At 43.0% G+C, this 15,878-nt stretch overlaps 1 protein-coding gene across 2 annotated transcripts; it reads left to right on the top strand.

Annotated features, from left to right (window-relative positions):
* Positions 1 to 47: 47 nt before the first annotated feature.
* On the top strand, positions 48 to 14,575 carry CCDC105 (coiled-coil domain containing 105). 2 transcript variants are annotated; one of them, XM_039360961.1, is made up of 8 exons: positions 48 to 187; positions 4,879 to 5,455; positions 7,610 to 7,714; positions 8,952 to 9,150; positions 10,908 to 11,074; positions 13,033 to 13,128; positions 13,384 to 13,497; positions 14,327 to 14,575. In XM_039360961.1, the coding sequence occupies exons 2-8, from the start codon at positions 4,901 to 4,903 to the stop codon at positions 14,525 to 14,527; spliced, it is 1,437 nt and encodes a 478-aa protein (XP_039216895.1). In that variant the 5' UTR covers positions 48 to 187; positions 4,879 to 4,900; the 3' UTR covers positions 14,528 to 14,575. The 2 variants fall into 2 exon arrangements, with proteins under 2 accessions (XP_039216895.1, XP_039216893.1); XM_039360959.1 differs by having other exon boundaries at positions 54 to 187; positions 4,752 to 5,455.
* Positions 14,576 to 15,878: the final 1,303 nt, after the last annotated feature.

Here is a 15,878-nt window from a genome sequence, read left to right as displayed (position 1 = left end):
GCAAGCGCCGGTTGCCACAGCAACCGGCGCCTCCGATGTCGGCTTGAGTCAGAGAGAGCCTGTTGGGAGGAAGAATTCGCAATCTGATTGTGAGGCTGAACACGTGCCTCACATACCCTCCTGAAGGCTGGAGAGGAGGTCCGTGCCCTTAATGTGGCCTCAGAGATCTCAGCTTTTTTGCACACAGGTAAATATGGCGCAGGAGGACCATTTCAACGGATGCTTCCCTGGCTCACTTTGGCCATGCAATGGCTTGTGGGAACCTTAAGTGTTGCATAAACCGGGACATTGCATTAAATCATGGGATTAGCCAGTTTTGCCAGTGTAGCCACTGTCTTTTGTTAATTCAGGTTTAGTGACTTTTGTTAATGCAGACAGAGATGCTGGGGCTACAGGGTAATGCATCTGAGCTTTCCCATTATAGCACTGTGTATGTTGGTGGGGAAAAAAGTTTGAGGGGCTTGGAACTTTGTCAATTAACCCTGTCATATTGTGGCACTTTTCCCTCCTAGTGGGGCTTTCCCAGTAAAAGACCAGATCTTGCAACACCAATTATTCTTGTTTGCCTAGGTAATCTAAAAATAAATGTTATATATTATGGAATATTCTGTATTTACTTTGAATATGGACATACTGCCACAATTATATATCTCCAGACAGTTTACAAATCAATTCGTGGAAACTATGGAAGCTGTAAAAAAAAAAAAAAATCAGTAAAATTTAATCAGATAAGAAATAAGGGGTATCCTTTGTTTGGATAATGGCATCCAGAGGCTTGTCTGAAAAGGCTGTTTTCATCATTGTCTGAAAGGGGATCAAAAGGGGATCTACCCAGATCTTTGCTGGGGGAGCATAGTCTAAAGCAGTGGTTCTTAACCTGGGCGATATCGCCCCCCACGGGGCGATTTTGTTTTTCAGGGGGACGATGGAATGAAAAGGAGCGACACGGGGGCGAAGGAACAAAAAGGAGACAATATGGGGGCGATGGAGCGAGAGGTTTTGGGGACACTTTTGAGCCTTCCCCTGCAGCTCTGAGCCTCCTCCGCTATTTGCAGAGAGAGACAGAGACAGAAAGAGGCACTCTCTCTCTCTCTCTCTCTCTCTCTCTCTCTCTCATGCAGATTTGCCCCCTCGCAGGGCTCCTGATTGGCCCTGCGCCCGGGTGCCCTGGCCCCTGGGAGAAGCACGGCCAGGAAGTCCCTTTCCCTGGCTGGCCCCATCCAATGTGCACATGGCTGGGGAACCGTGTGGGGAAGCCCCAGGATCCCCACTGGGAGCAGCCTGCCAGAGCCTCAGCTGAGTGGGCCAGCCTGCAAGCTGCGGCCCCGAGGGAGAGCAGCCCCTGTGATCCCCAACTGCGGGACCGTTGGCCCAGCTGGCTGGGAAGGCACACTGGAGTCCCGCCTGCTTTGTCGGTGAAGAATGTGAGCTGAGCAGATGGGGGGGAAAGAAAGGGAGGGGGGAGGCATTTTCCAACCAGCAGCAGAAGAGTCCCAGCCAGACCTGTGGGAGCGCCTCCTCCTGGGGCCCAGTGCCGGCTTCCTTGTCCTACTCCTCCTCCCTTTCTTCCTTCTGCTGCCCCCCGGGTGGCAGTCCTGGCTGGGGCGGTGGCTGGCGGGGGAATCACTCCCTGGGTGATGCTGGTGGGTCGCGAATTGCCGGGAGCACCGCACGGTGCGGAGTGGCCCCACCTCCTCCAGCACGACGGACCTACCGGCAGCATGGGAGGCTCCAGCGTTGGTCCTGGCGGGAGATGGATCATTGCTCCGGTTCCGACTGAGGACGCCGGCGGCATGGGAGGTTTGGCGATGCAGCTGATGGGGAGGCGTTCCGTAGATGCCCTGTGGCTTAAGCACAGGGACGCTGGCGGTGCGAGGGGAGGCTTGGCGATGCAGCCGACGGGCGGGGCATTCCGCAGATGCCCCGTGGCCCTGAATTGAGCCCGGGGATGCCAGCGGCATGTGGGACAGCCTACCAACATGACCATGAGCTGGGGCCTTCATGCAGGCCCGGCAGGCAGCGGAGCTGGGTGCCTCCAGCTGCGACAGGGGGTCTTCTGCTGCCTCCTGCCCCCCTCCCCACCCCTTCGGTACCCTTTGCCTTTCGTTCTCTCTCCTCACCTGGAGAAAGAAGGGGGGATGGAGGGAGAGGAAAGAGAGAGGGAGAAGGGAAAGAGAAAGAGAAAAAGAGAGAAAGAGAGGAAAGAGAGAGAGGAAGCGCAAGTGCCTCTCCCTCTCTCTTTCTCTCTCTCACTCTCTCTCTCTCACACACACACACACAAACACACACACACACTCTGATGGGAGGAAGAGGACTGGCAGACCAAGGGCAGAAAGAGGGAAAGAGTGGGAGAGGGAGAGGGAGGGAGGGGGAGAGAGAGAGAGAGAGAGAGAGACCCTTTTGACATCTAAAATCAAGATAACACTGAAGATATATACTGTATATAATAAAGGTAAAAAAGGATATATGCAGTGTTATCTTCATTTTAGATGTCAAAAGGGTTTTGCGGCTCCCAGTGTTTTGTTTTCAGTGGTCATTACATTTAAGTGTTTTGAATAAATAAGATAATAATGAAATACATGTATCACTAAGTTTGGGAATAAAGTGATTGGTGACACCAAACTTTTTCACACAGTTGCGATATGGGAAAAAGACTGGAAATAAATTATTTGCATCATATGTCCTGATGACAATTTTAAAGAAAACAAAAAAAGGGTTTGCATAAATTGAAGAATTATTTCCTATGTTGTGATTGAGAGGTTATGTTGGGGGAGGGGGGCGATGACAACTTCCTCATTGGCTCAAGAGAGCGATTTGTTCAAAAAGGTTAAGAACCGCTGGTCTAAAGCAGGGGTGTCAAACTCGCAACATCACGTGACGTGTTGCGACGTATCACAACTATTTTTCTATTGCCGGCAATGGGGTGCACGCGGTTTTGCCATTATGAATCTGGCCCGCAGACCGGCAGTTTGATACCCCTGGTCTAAAGGGTCAAAGTAGGGAGCATAAGAGAAGCATCGTTTCCAAGTTCTGTCTTTTTCCGTGGACACTCAAGGCTTCTTCCATATCTTTTGCTTGTCCATATAATAAACTTATGTGACACTTTCATTTCCCTTTCCTTTTATTCTTATCCAAACACTTTCAACAGAATTCTATGCTCAGCTTTGTGAATTTCAGTGCACTTGAATGTTTCCTTTACACACAACACAACTTCCTTTCTGTTTATTCCTAGCAAGAGCTTGATGTATCAGTTGCTGAGCTCAACTGGGCCTGAATACCTCCTGATCTTCTCTGGGTCGTGTGCTTTACTTGTTTCCTTTTCTGTGTTTCTTGGCACTCACTCTTACCCTTCCTAAGGAGTGCCACCTATTGAAAAAATTCTCACCTTCTCTGGCATATTGCACTATAGACACTCATTCCCTAAGCCTTTTGCCTTCTCCAATAAGGACACAAACTTTCAGTTCCAGCTGGGGTTCTTGCTGAGTGAGAGGACAAAGATTACATCTACCTTGCAAATTGCTGAGAAGCTTTTGTTCTCCACACTGCTTGGTGTTTTTTTGAGTTTCCCTCTGGCCAATTCTTAATTTGCTCTCCTTATTTGCTTGCTCAGTGACCAAGTAGAAAAATAAATTACATTCAGGTCATCCTGCCAGAATATGCGTGTCTATAGCAGGCTTATTGATAAATATACGTATATTTCCTTCCATCCATCCAACCTAGTTAATGAAGAATTTTGCAAATGTTGCATCACTGAGGTTTAAGCAAGAAGCAACAGTTGTATCTGCTTCAAAGCAAGGCTATAGTTTAAATAAAAAAGAAGCAGCAGCTAAGGAAGCAATAAATTTTCCAAGAGATGACAGCAGTTATGGACAAACTGAAGAGGGATTGGGGGAAACAGACAAGTGATGAAATGTTTAAGAACTATCAGGGCTGATAGTAATGAGTAGTCAAGAGGGAACAGCTGTGAGAGATGAAATGTGTAAAATACAGCAAATTATAGGAAGAATTTGAAGAACCTGGGCTATTGGCTGCTCTTTCAGGATTAGAATTTGAATAATTCCCTTGCTGATTGTAACATACTAAAATCTGAATTTTAACGTCTGAAAAGTTGATCATTCTATTCTCATCTGCTTTTTTTCTGAGCCCTCCAAATAACTTTCCCTAGGTCAGATTCCGATATAAAAAAAAGTAACTTCTCTGAAATGTCAATATTTCCACATTGTCAAAGCCACAACCACACAAATCAAGGAAACATCTGCAAACATTGAAATAGAGATGGACTTGAGGATATTCCAATTTTCTGAATGATCAAACTTTCAATTCCAAATATTGATGGGGACTGAACAAGAGTCCTTGGTGCTCTCTGAGTTTGGTTGTCTGTTGGCAGACATTTCATGGCCAGACTAGGTAATTTCATCAATGCACTGAGCACAGAGAGCACCAAGCACTTACAGTTCAATCTTGAGCTACATATATCATCTTCTATTGCAGTGTTTCTCAACCTTGACTATTTTAAGGCATGTGGACTTCAACTCCCAGAATTCCACAGCCAGCATTGCTGGCTGTGGAATTCTGGGAGTTGAAGTCCACATGCCTTAAAATGGTCAAGGTTGAGAAACACTGTTCTATTGGGACTGAACAAGAGTTTTATGTTGAGGGCACAGCTTCATGACTTATCCCAAGACACGTTATATTTTAGCGGGTGAAAAGGTCAGCATGCCAAAATTTGGTTTCCTTCTTTCCCGTTTCAGATCATGATGCCACTGATTGCAATTCCCTTCCATGACCTCACACCTTGAATGCCTCATCTGCCAACTTCATCCATTTGGTGGAATCCTTTCCTGCTAAATTGTAACATTTACTCCTCTTCCCTGACAGCCCCAGGAATTCAACTGCAGTCATGGGACCTCCTCCTCACCTGCTGACAGGTCAGGTTGGTGCTGAGAAGTGGCACAAGGACACACGTACAACAGTACAAGAAGCCTCTACATTCACAAAGAGATGCGGCAAGGACGCCCTTGATCTCTGGCGTGCTGCCCAAGTCCCAGGCCAGTCTGAGGAAACACCGTACGAGCGCAAGCTGAAGATTGACTCCTGGAAATTCAAGATAGATGTCTCAGATTCTGGAGAGGTGAAGAGAAAACCCCCGGAGGGGCCAGGGGTGACCCTGTGGAAAAGCAAAATGAAGCCTCCTCCTTGGGTTTGCAAGTTAACCTTGCCTTGCTCCCGGGACTATAGCAACACGAAGAACAATGAATACGTGGCTCAGTACTTCAGGGAGACACGCCTGGTGGTAAGTCGCCTGCGCCAGGCTCTTATTGAAATCAACGAGCAGTTCAAGGGAATAATGCGTATGCGGCAGCAACTGGATGCCATGTTGGATAAAATCCGCCAAGGCCTCGTGACCAACAAGCAGAGCCAAGCCATCCGAGAGCACCGGGCAGAAACAGAAAAGGTGAGACCTGCATTCCTTTCAAATCCATCTCCTTCCTTGATTTGTTGTTGTTACTGTTATTCGGTCACTAAGTCATATCCAGGTCTTTGTGAGCCCATGGACTACAACACATTTCCAGTATCTCCTGAGGTTTGCCTAAATTCATGTCCGTTGCATTGAGGACACTGTCTAACCATCTCCTCCTCTGCCGTCCCTTTCTCCTTTTGCCTTCAGTCTTTCCCAACATCTTTTCCAATGAGTCCTCTTGTCTCATTTGGCGGCCAAAGTATTTGAGCTTCAGTTTCAGTATCTGTCCTTCCAAAGGACTGTCAGGGTTGATTTCCTTTAGGATTGACTGATTTGATCTCCTTGGAGTCCACGGGGCTCTCAAGACTTTTCTCCGACTCCACAGTTTGAAAGCACGAGTTCTTTAGCGCTCAGCCTTCCTTATCGTCCTCCTCTCACAGCCATTCATTACATGCCAGTGAGCGCTAGAGACTCACTCAGGGTTTATTCCTCTTAATACATTGCAAATACCAGTTTTTCAAACTCTGGTCTTTTTTTATAAGGTGATCAGTATCAGTAATGGTGCAGAGTAATATCATATAATATTGCTTGTTTGATTCCACCTTAGCTCAGAATCAATTCAGCCATTTTAAATTGTAAATTGGAGTTGTAGCCTAATGAATAATAATAATAGTAATAATAATAATAGTAGTAATAGTAGTGATGATGATGATGACGATGACGGAAGGGACCTTTGAGGTCACCTAGTCCAACCCCCTGCTCAGGCAGGAAACCCTATACCAGGGGTAGGCAACCTCGGCTCTTTTATGACTCATGGACTTCAACTGAAGTCCATGAATCATAAAAGAGCCGAGGTTGCATACCCCTGCCCTATACCATTTCAGACAAATGGCTGTCCAGTCTCTTCTTAAAAACTTCCGGTGTTGCAGCATTCACTGCTTCTGAAGGCAGGTTGTTCCATTGGTTAATTGTTCTAACTGTCAGGAAGTTTTTCCTTAGTTCTAGGTTGTTTCTCCCCTTGATTAGTTTCTATCCATTGCTTCTTGTCCTGCCTTCAGGCACTTTGGAGAATAGCTTGACTCCCTCTTCTTTGTGGCAGTCCCTGAGATATTGGAACACTGCTATCGTTCCCCCTGGTCCATTGTATGACCCTAGCCCATTGGTTGAGCAAACAATGATTAACTATTCATAGCTCAGACAAATGGACTGGATCAATATCACCTAGGAGGACAGTAAGCACTCAAGCACTCAGTATTAATACAAGGAAATTATTTTCCTGTTTTTTAAAAGAGCGTATGTGCAAAAATATTGTATTCTTGGCACGGCACATCTAATGATAAAAAACTTGTTCTGATGAACTGACTCATGATTCCCTCTCTGTTTGCAATATCTGTTAACGGCAGTTATATTGAAAACAGATGTTCTGTTTAACCATCTGAGCTACTACTGTGACAAGAGATACGTAGTTTCCATGGATTTCTTTAATTTTTATAACCTTCTGAATTTGCAAGCATTACCTTGAGATCCCGTGGCAATGTGAACCGACTGAATGAAAATGGGCTTTCTTTTATCAGCCTTGAAACTACTATTTAACTGAATAAACTTTCTGTTGTATGATGATAATCTGTCTACACTAAACCTTTCATAAGACACTTTATATTGCATGCCTTTCCAACTTTTTCCCTTATCATAGATATCTACTTCCATAAATAAAACATAGTAGAAATATATATAATGGATATAGTGAAAAGAAAAATAATAACGACAAACCACACCTCCCCCCCCCCGCTTAAAATTGAAATAGTAATCACACTGAGTTGCCCATTTCGTCTGATTTTATTTTAGGAAGATTTTTTTTTTTTTGTATTCTTCTATTTGTGTGTCCTGACACACACAAATTATATAAACCATTCCTGCCCTGGAAGATTATGCTCAATTGCGACACATTTTTTTTAATTGGTTGTTTGATGTGCCAGATTCTGATGCATTCTCCGACGATCTTATTTATTTTTACGTCTAATTGTTTTAAGTGGTTATTTAAGACTGTCTTAATTGTTGATTTTATTGCACATCAAAATTTGTGAGATGGGCAACTCTATAAATTTGACAAACAAACGAGCAAATAGATATTTTCTTCCTGGCATGTAGATACCCGACAAAGTAGATGCACTCATGAAATGGGAAAAGGAGGAATTTACAAAACTGAAAATCAAACTGCAGGACATGATGGCCTGGTCAGGAGATCACCTTAAGGTAAGGAATTAAACAGGTGAAGAAAGGTAGGCAGGATCCCATGATCCATACCAGTGGATATTAAGGGGCTACTGACAGATGAAATAATCAAAGCAGGAAACATAAGGAGACTTTAGATTTGTCCAAGATTTTGTACGTTATGGGAAAGAACTAACACAATTACTTTTTCAAAATCTGCAATCCTCTGTATCTCAGGGATTGAAAACCCGATCTTGAGAGATGAAATTCAGATCGATTAATTTGTATGGAACTGAGAATCACAGCTGGTGGGGCCACAAAGTTAAGTTTGTAGTTAGCAAACCTAGAGCGGTACAGAACCCCAAAGCAAAGGGGCTGTTGCTTGCTTGGCTTACAGCAGGCCTGTGCGAATTGTGGCCTTCCAGGGGTGCTCCTAAAACACAACTCAGCCGGATCAGCTACCTGTAAGGATTGAAGCTAAATGCAATTTAACTTCTTCAGAGTATCGGGCTCTCTCATCCTTGGTTTATCATGTAGGAGCCTGTGAAATACAGGTAGTCCTCGTCTTTAGTGACCAAAGTTACAATGGCATTGGAAAAAGTGACTTAGGACTGTTTGTCACACTTACAATTGTTGCAGCATCCCTATGTTCATGTAATCAAAATTCAGATGCTAGGCAACTGATTCATATTTACGACGGTTGCAGTGTCCTTGGGGTCATGTACCTTTTGCGACCTTCTGACAAACAAAGTCAACGGGAAAGCCAGATTCAGAATAACCATGTTACTAATTTAACAACTTGCAACAATTCACTTAACAACAGTGACAAGAAAGGTCATAAAACGGGGCAAAACTCACTGAACAACCATCTCACCTAGCAACAGAACCTTTGGGCTCAGTTGTGGTCATAGGCCGAGGACTACCTGCAACTGTTACTAATGCAGTGCTACTGAGAATTGGGTTAATAGTATCAAGCCATTTTCCCGATCGGCAGTTGTAGAAATTGTGGATTTTAAAAAATCCCCCGTTTGCCATTTAATAATGGCCGAGGAGTTCTGTTGGGAAAGTGAAGCTGCCACTGCAGAAGGCAGTTTATTGAGGAGAGAAGCCAAATCGTTGCCGGTGTCAGCTTATTTTCTTAACTTTGGGGGGAGGTACAGACAAGTGGCAGAGAACTATGCTAGGCTTATATCTAAGCCTAGATATAAGCCTAGCAGGCTGAATAAAAGCGGTTGTTTCATCTTCAGTTTCTTCATTATCAGCATCCAATTTCTTGCAGCAACTAGGTACATGTAGGGAAACCCTCAACACCCTGTGTGGTGAACGCGGCCGTGTGCTCGACCTGGTGCCCCAGCCTCTGCGCATGGTTCTCTTAGGGGCTGGGCGTGATTCCTGGCTTGGCCTGGACCGGCCCTCCTCCCCCTGGGTGGAGCGAAATGAAACCCCAATTCCAAACCCCGTGGGAGCATTCACACCAGGTAATTACTATATAACTTTTGGGGGAACGTGCAGAAGTAAATTCTTAGAGACATGGTTTGATATGGCTAACTGGCTATCAAGTAATAATACAGGTTAAATGCATTTCACATGTTAGCAAATACTTGTCTTTTCCTATCGTATCAGTGGCGTTTCAAGAAACAAGCTGTACAAATGAGAATTTGTTACCTGTTGAAGAAAAGGCTTCTAGAGTCTATTTCAGTGATGGCGAACCTTTTAGAGATCGAGTGCCCCAAAACCACCCCCGCTCCACCTCCCGCCCTCCCTGCTCTGGCCCCGCCCACCCCCTGCCCCACCCACCCACAGGGCTATGCACCGCCTCCATGGCCCGCCATAGCAGATCGCCCAGGCAGCCCTGCAGCACCATGGCAGCCACGCCCTCCGCCCGCACCCCGCAGCATCATCTGTATGCTATGGGGCGCGAGGGCGGAGTCTTGTCCCTGCTGCCCAGCTATGTCCTTGGCTGCACTGCTCTGTGCACAGGGGGTGGAGGGGCTGGGGCGACGGCACGCATGCCCACAGAGAGGTCTCCGAGTGCCACCTCTGGCACTCGTGCCATAGGTTCGCCACCACTGTTCTATTTGGATACACGTTGCAGACAAATCGCTATCCCTTCAAAAAGTGGGAAAAATTATAGGCTCTTGGATTGCTTTTTTTCTAGAATTTCTCAGGCAACTAATGTACACAGACAATTCCTCTTGACCTCTGTAAGAACCTATCAGAACCCTCAACTTCTGTAATTGCTAGAGCATCTCATACAAAGCAAAGGGGCCGTGGCAGACGTAAAGAGAGACACAAACAATCATCAGACAGGAATGATTTGTTTAGCTGATTGTACAACAGCCTAAGAAAAAGAAATCTAACAGTTTCAAGGAGTTTAACGAGATTAATGACTAATTAATAAAGAAGGGCTGCAAGGTTTTTATTTCACGATTCCGTGCTCTAGCCCTCAATTCTTGGCATTAAAATTCATTAAGGAAAGTTGAGGTGAATCTTTTTCCCCCAGTCATGCTTTGCTGTTAAGGAGCTTGGTGTCTATCCAGACACTGAAAAGATGAACATCCCTCAAAATCAGCCTAGTATACTCTTATTAAGTGCTTTCCTTCACATATCAGGCAGCAAGCAAAAGCGTGCGTTCTCATAAGTGGATCATCCTATAAGGAGAATTCTCATCACTGCTGTCTCTCTTTCTCCACTTTTAAAACTGTATCGGTATTTCCATCTCCTCAAATTCACACACACACAAAAAAGAAAAAGTCAGAAGCAAAGATAAAATCAAAATAAGATACAGTGAGGTGGCACATGCTTGTTTTTTTATTGATATTCTCTTCTCAAAGTAACTTTCTAGACAGATGTAATCTAATGATCTTATTACATGAAATATGCGCTCATTTTTAATTGGATTAATCTAGTTGTTGGCATATTCAAGAGTTTAGAATTCTTTGCCCTGAGAAAGAACTGCAGATATATTTAGGAATTTGCAAATGGTAAAAGGATCAATCGAAAGACTTAGAACAGCACATATCTTTTAGTCCAATTCTATGATTCAGAGGTTAAAAAACCCAAGCGATAGAGAAGAAACTTCAAGTAAACAAGAGTAGATTATTTCACAAGTGGCTTGTCCTTGCTTGTGAAAAAGAACGGAAGCTGGTTTGAATTACAAGCCACAAGTTCAACAAACAAAGCAGATTTGAGGAGAGCTCTTATTTCCTCTTGTTTCATTACTGCTGTTCTCCAGAATGTGCAGGAGCTTTAGAAGATGCCCGGCGTCTTACTGTTCTCACCAAGGAAGTGATGCTTCAGTTACAAAAAGCTATCAGTGAGGCACAAGACATCCGTAATACTGTGCACCAAGCCGTTGAGAACAGATTGCAAGGCAAGATGGAGGAGACTCTCAGTCATAAGGTAATGGGAGATAGCCTGCTGTAACATATGTGAAGTTAGTCAGACAATCCATCCATCCACTGATCTGTTCAAAAAGCAAGTAAATTCTGAGACAACGAATACGAATCTTAATTAAACTAAACAATTACAAAATGGAAGTGGTCTAATGTAAAGTCAGACTACATACACACTGCTTTTGCCATATCCTGTTCCGTTGCTGATGAGCAGTATGTCATTAGGGTTTTGTCTTTCTCTAGAATAAAATCAAGAACATGCGCTCTTTACACCCCCCCCCCCCGGATCCCTGTAATTTTCTGGAATTTGCCACCAAATAACATAGCATCATTTTTAGAATAATCTGCTGATAGGTAGAAAGAAGTCCAACTAGGCAGATTAAGCTTTGTCTTACCCACTGTCCAGTTCACACAGTGTGTTAAACAGACTGAGGACTGGATAGTTTGTGATTTACAGTCTCAAATGACAATGCCGTGGCTGACCCCATACACTAAGCAAAGTTGTCCATAGTCAACATTTAAAAGGGAACTTCTAGCATTTCCAGGACTGAAAACTAGACTGGAAGGTTGAAGAAACATTTTTGATGAAGACAGAAAAGGTAAATCCGGTTTACTTTTCAGTCTGTGGTTTAGTTTGTTTGTTTATTTCTTATTTATTTATCTAATTTACATGGCCATCCATTTCACCAAAAGCAACTCTAGGTGTCATACAACAAAGTGTGTTGTGAGGACCCAGCTATTGTTTTCCATGCTGTATGACCCAGATCTTATTAAGACATATTTCTCAGGCATCTTAAGTGAATGCCAAAGATATAGTTTTTTTAAAATCCAGATTTAGAACAGTGTTATATTAATTGAACCCATCAGAATCTCTTTCATATCAGTTCTTAATAGAACTTAGTGGACTTAAACTCCCAATATTCTCCAGTCAATATGTTGCCAAGTTTGAAAAACACTGACCTATTCAGGTAGTCCTTGACTTACAACAGTTCATTTAGTGACCGTTCAAAGTTACAACGGCTCTGGAAAAAGTGATTTATAACCATTTTTCACACCTCAGACAGTTGCAGCATTCCTATAGTCATGTGATCAAAATTCAGATGCTTCACAATTGGTTCATATTTATGACGGCTGCAGTGTCCCATGGTCACGTGATCACCTTTTGCAACCTTCTGACAACCAAAGTCAATGGGGAAGCCAGATTTACTTAACAACCGTGTCCCTAACAATGACTGCAGTGATTCACTTAACAACTGTGGCCAGGTCATAAAACGGGGCGATACTCACTTAACAAATGTCTCACTTAGCAACAGAAATGTTGGGCTCAGTGGTGGTCATAAGATTTCCTGTACTTTTAACAACAGACTGTCAACGCTGCTAACATTAGATGTTCTTGCTTTAACAACATTGGAGATGCAGCCTTTTTCTTTCTTATGCTTTACTCTTAGAGTTAGCTGATACTGGGGGAGGAGGAAGAATGTGATGGGAGTTAGTTAGACATAACAATATTGTAATACTGTGTGAACTCAGGCCTTTTGAAATAAGAGATAAGAAATGGCGGGTTGGAGAACAGGAGGGAAAGCCTGCATTTCAAACTAATTTGAGAATGTGATTTATGACAGTTAATTAGAGGAGGGAGTTGTGTTTGATACTGTGTGCTAAGGGGAGGGGAATCCAGATTTTAGCTTCGCTTATGTATGTGTCCATGCTATGCTGCTCTAATAAAGATTCTTTAAGGTAAACAATGCCTCAAAGTTCTTTGAAGAGTTTCATCTGTCGGAACCATGACACAGACTTTTTAATCTTGTCCTGTTCTTCTCAAACTTTGTATCTAGACAAGTGATGCATACTAAGAATACTCCCGATTCTAGAATAGGGCGCTTAAATAAGTTAGAATTATATTTGGAAATTTAGCATGTCTGATCAGCCTGGTTCAATCATTCCTTTATTCCCTCTCACTGGCAGGAAAAATTAGATATAACCCTGGGAGGAACACGTAGCACTCTGCACCGCTGCCAACGTTTCCAGCATGAGATGCGTCTCACTCGTGGATTGACACTGGTGAGATATGAAAAGCTGGGAGCCACCTATGCTGTAATTCTCTCCCTTAGCCCACTCCAGCTCTGATTATTTATTTAAAACATGTATACAGCTGCCCATCTTTCAACCAACTCTGGGCAGCTCCCAAACAAAACAAAAAAAAATCACTGAAAATTATAAAACACAATATTTTTTAAAAAACATTTAAATAGCTGGATGAGCTGGAGTTTGATTGGAAAAGAGTTGCTTTTCTATGCTTTGAATTTATATCCACAGGGCCCTGAGAGTATGAAGTACCTGGAGACACGGGAAAAGCTGACACGGCCAATGGTACGGACATATCAGAGACACGTGGGAACACAGTTGCCTGAAGCTGCAGTCGTCAGTCAGGTAAGGGGATATTATAGTTTTGTGTAGGATGTATAATGCGGTCTTCCAGACCATGAATTTTGGCATGGGGAGAAAATAAAAGGAAGTTTCTCAAAACAGCAGTAAAGCCGTTTTTGGCAGGTGTGCTTAACCGTTCTACTTTGGTCAGTGGGACTTGCAGTGTTTGTGGCATAAAATGCTAAATGGAATTATCTGTGGGGTTCTTGGTGCTCTCTTGGTGGTTTTCTTACAGACTTTCATTACCCAACTAGGTAACATCATCACTGCTAGAAGGGAATGTGGTTTGCTCTCTGTTTATATATAAGTGGCTTACTCTTGTCACTGTTGGTGGGAGTATTTTTTTTTTATAGTTCCTTGATTGAAACACCTCCTCAACAGCAATCAACACGCAGATAAGCAGAGATTAACACCAGACCAACAGTCAAGCAGCAAACAATATCCCAATTCAGGAACTGCCAACTTAAACAAATAAAGAGTAAACAACAGGCTAATCAAGGATTTACCAAGAATTAAACAACACTCCCACCAACACTGACAGAGCAAACCCCATTCCCTTCTAGCACTGATGATATTACCTAGTCAGGTAATGAAATGTCTGCAAAAAAACAAGCAAGCTCAGAAAACACCAAAGACCCCTCATAGTTTAACCCTGAGCTGCAAATACTCTCTTCTAACAAATATTCTCTTCTATTGAATTAGCTGTACACCTCGTTATGATGCAAGTTAACTCTGTGGATACAAAACTTATTTGCAAATATGTCCTCTCAGGCTTGCAAACCCTTGCTTACTTTTTCTTCTCTACTCTTGCTTTTTTTTTCTTTTTACCCAGTCCACTGCACAGATTGATCGCTTCATGGAAGACACCGCCATGAATATCCAACATCTAAAAGCCACTCAGAAGTACTTGCACAAATGCATTCACAACAAGCAGACAGGCTATGATGTTGACGGCAGCATTAAACGGCTGCGGCAGCGCCGTATGCATCCACGCACCAACATGAATGAGATTTTTCAATTGGTCTACACCTAGAAAGCCTGGCAAATTAATTAGTGCTAAAATAAAAGCTGGACCCTTATAGTAGTCAACTTCTTTCTAGTTAAGGTGGGAAAATATTTGACGGGCTGTGGTAATAGAATGGAATAGCAAATTCAAAATACTCTAACTAACAAAATACTCTTAAGTCAGATTCCTAAGACAGAAGGGGAACGTGGCTGCTTAATGTAGAATGTGGTGTTGAAGTTACGATAGTAGAGATTAAGGTAGTGGGAAGACTCAGGTTCAAATCCACCGTTAGCTACGGAAACTCACTGGGTGACTTTGGGCTATTCAGTCTCTCTCAGTTTAACTTATCTCACAGGACAGCTGTGAGAACATCTGGAGGAGGAAGCACTGCGTATGCTATCTAGCTCCTGCAACAGAGGCGAGAGATAAATCAGTGAAAACAAAGGTCACTGTTACATTTTCTCCTATTATAAACCTAATTATTAAATCCAAATTTGTGTATAGTAGCACAACTTTTGTGCTAAATTCTGAGCACACAATACACAGAATCAGAGAACCGGAAGGGATCATTTAAAGTCAACGTATTGCATTTGAGGTTCTTAATACTCTCCTTCTACAATTTCTTCTCTCCCAATTTAGAAATTACTTTTGATTTTCTAGAAAAAGAAAAAATAGAGATCCAAGCCCACCAATGGGATATCGTCTTTTTAATAGGTGTATTCTTATATTCATTATACCATATTTAAAACATATAAGGTATTAACTCTCCCTGGATATTGTAATCTGTGACTTCAGAATCTTTTCTTCACTGAGTGGAGGTTCTTTGACCTGCTATATTGCAGCCCCACCACATCAAACCGTCCTGTTAATTTTTATTTATTTATATCTTACCTTTATTGTTTTGTTTTATAAACAACTCAAAGTAGCAAACATACCTAATACTCCTTCCTCCTCCTATTTTCCTCACAACAAAAACAACCCCGTGAAATGAGTTGGGATGAGAGAGAGGGACTGGCCCAAGGTCACCCATTTGGCTTTCACGCCTAAGTTGGGTTTCCAAGTTTCTAGCCTGATGCCTTAACCACTATATCAAACGGTCTTGAGGATAGTTTAGACACCATAAAATTACTAAACCTTTATTATTATTATTTTTATATGATCTGTATTATCTGTTCGAGCCTAGTATCCACAAACTAGCACATTAGATTTTTCAGCAAGACCTCTCCACCAGCTGCCCTGGACCTGTTTTTAATATACACAGTACCAGAGAGCAACCATTATGCTGCTTGCCAGGAAGCAGGCGCTACACAACCAGGTTGGGTCCTCATTGGGATTTCTCAGTAGTTAGATAGCTATGTGTTATTCTATGGGATTTAAA

The sequence above is a fragment of the Crotalus tigris genome, unplaced genomic scaffold (assembly GCF_016545835.1).
Source record: "Crotalus tigris isolate CLP2741 ecotype Arizona unplaced genomic scaffold, ASM1654583v1 scf7180000019189.1338056, whole genome shotgun sequence".
In the NCBI taxonomy this organism is placed as follows: domain Eukaryota; kingdom Metazoa; phylum Chordata; class Lepidosauria; order Squamata; family Viperidae; genus Crotalus; species Crotalus tigris.
This window is presented reverse-complemented; position numbering and strand designations above follow the sequence as displayed.

What these genes read in the sequence shown, in the direction of transcription:
- CCDC105 (XM_039360961.1), top strand. Translation starts at nt 4,901, where the DNA reads ATGGGACCTCCTCCTCACCTGCTGACAGGTCAGGTTGGTGCTGAGAAG. An exon ending in TCACTCGTGGATTGACACTG is followed by an intron (nt 13,129 to 13,383) that starts GTGAGATATGAA and finishes TTATATCCACAG; the next exon opens with GGCCCTGAGAGTATGAAGTA. An exon ending in AAGCTGCAGTCGTCAGTCAG is followed by an intron (nt 13,498 to 14,326) that starts GTAAGGGGATAT and finishes CTTTTTACCCAG; the next exon opens with TCCACTGCACAGATTGATCG.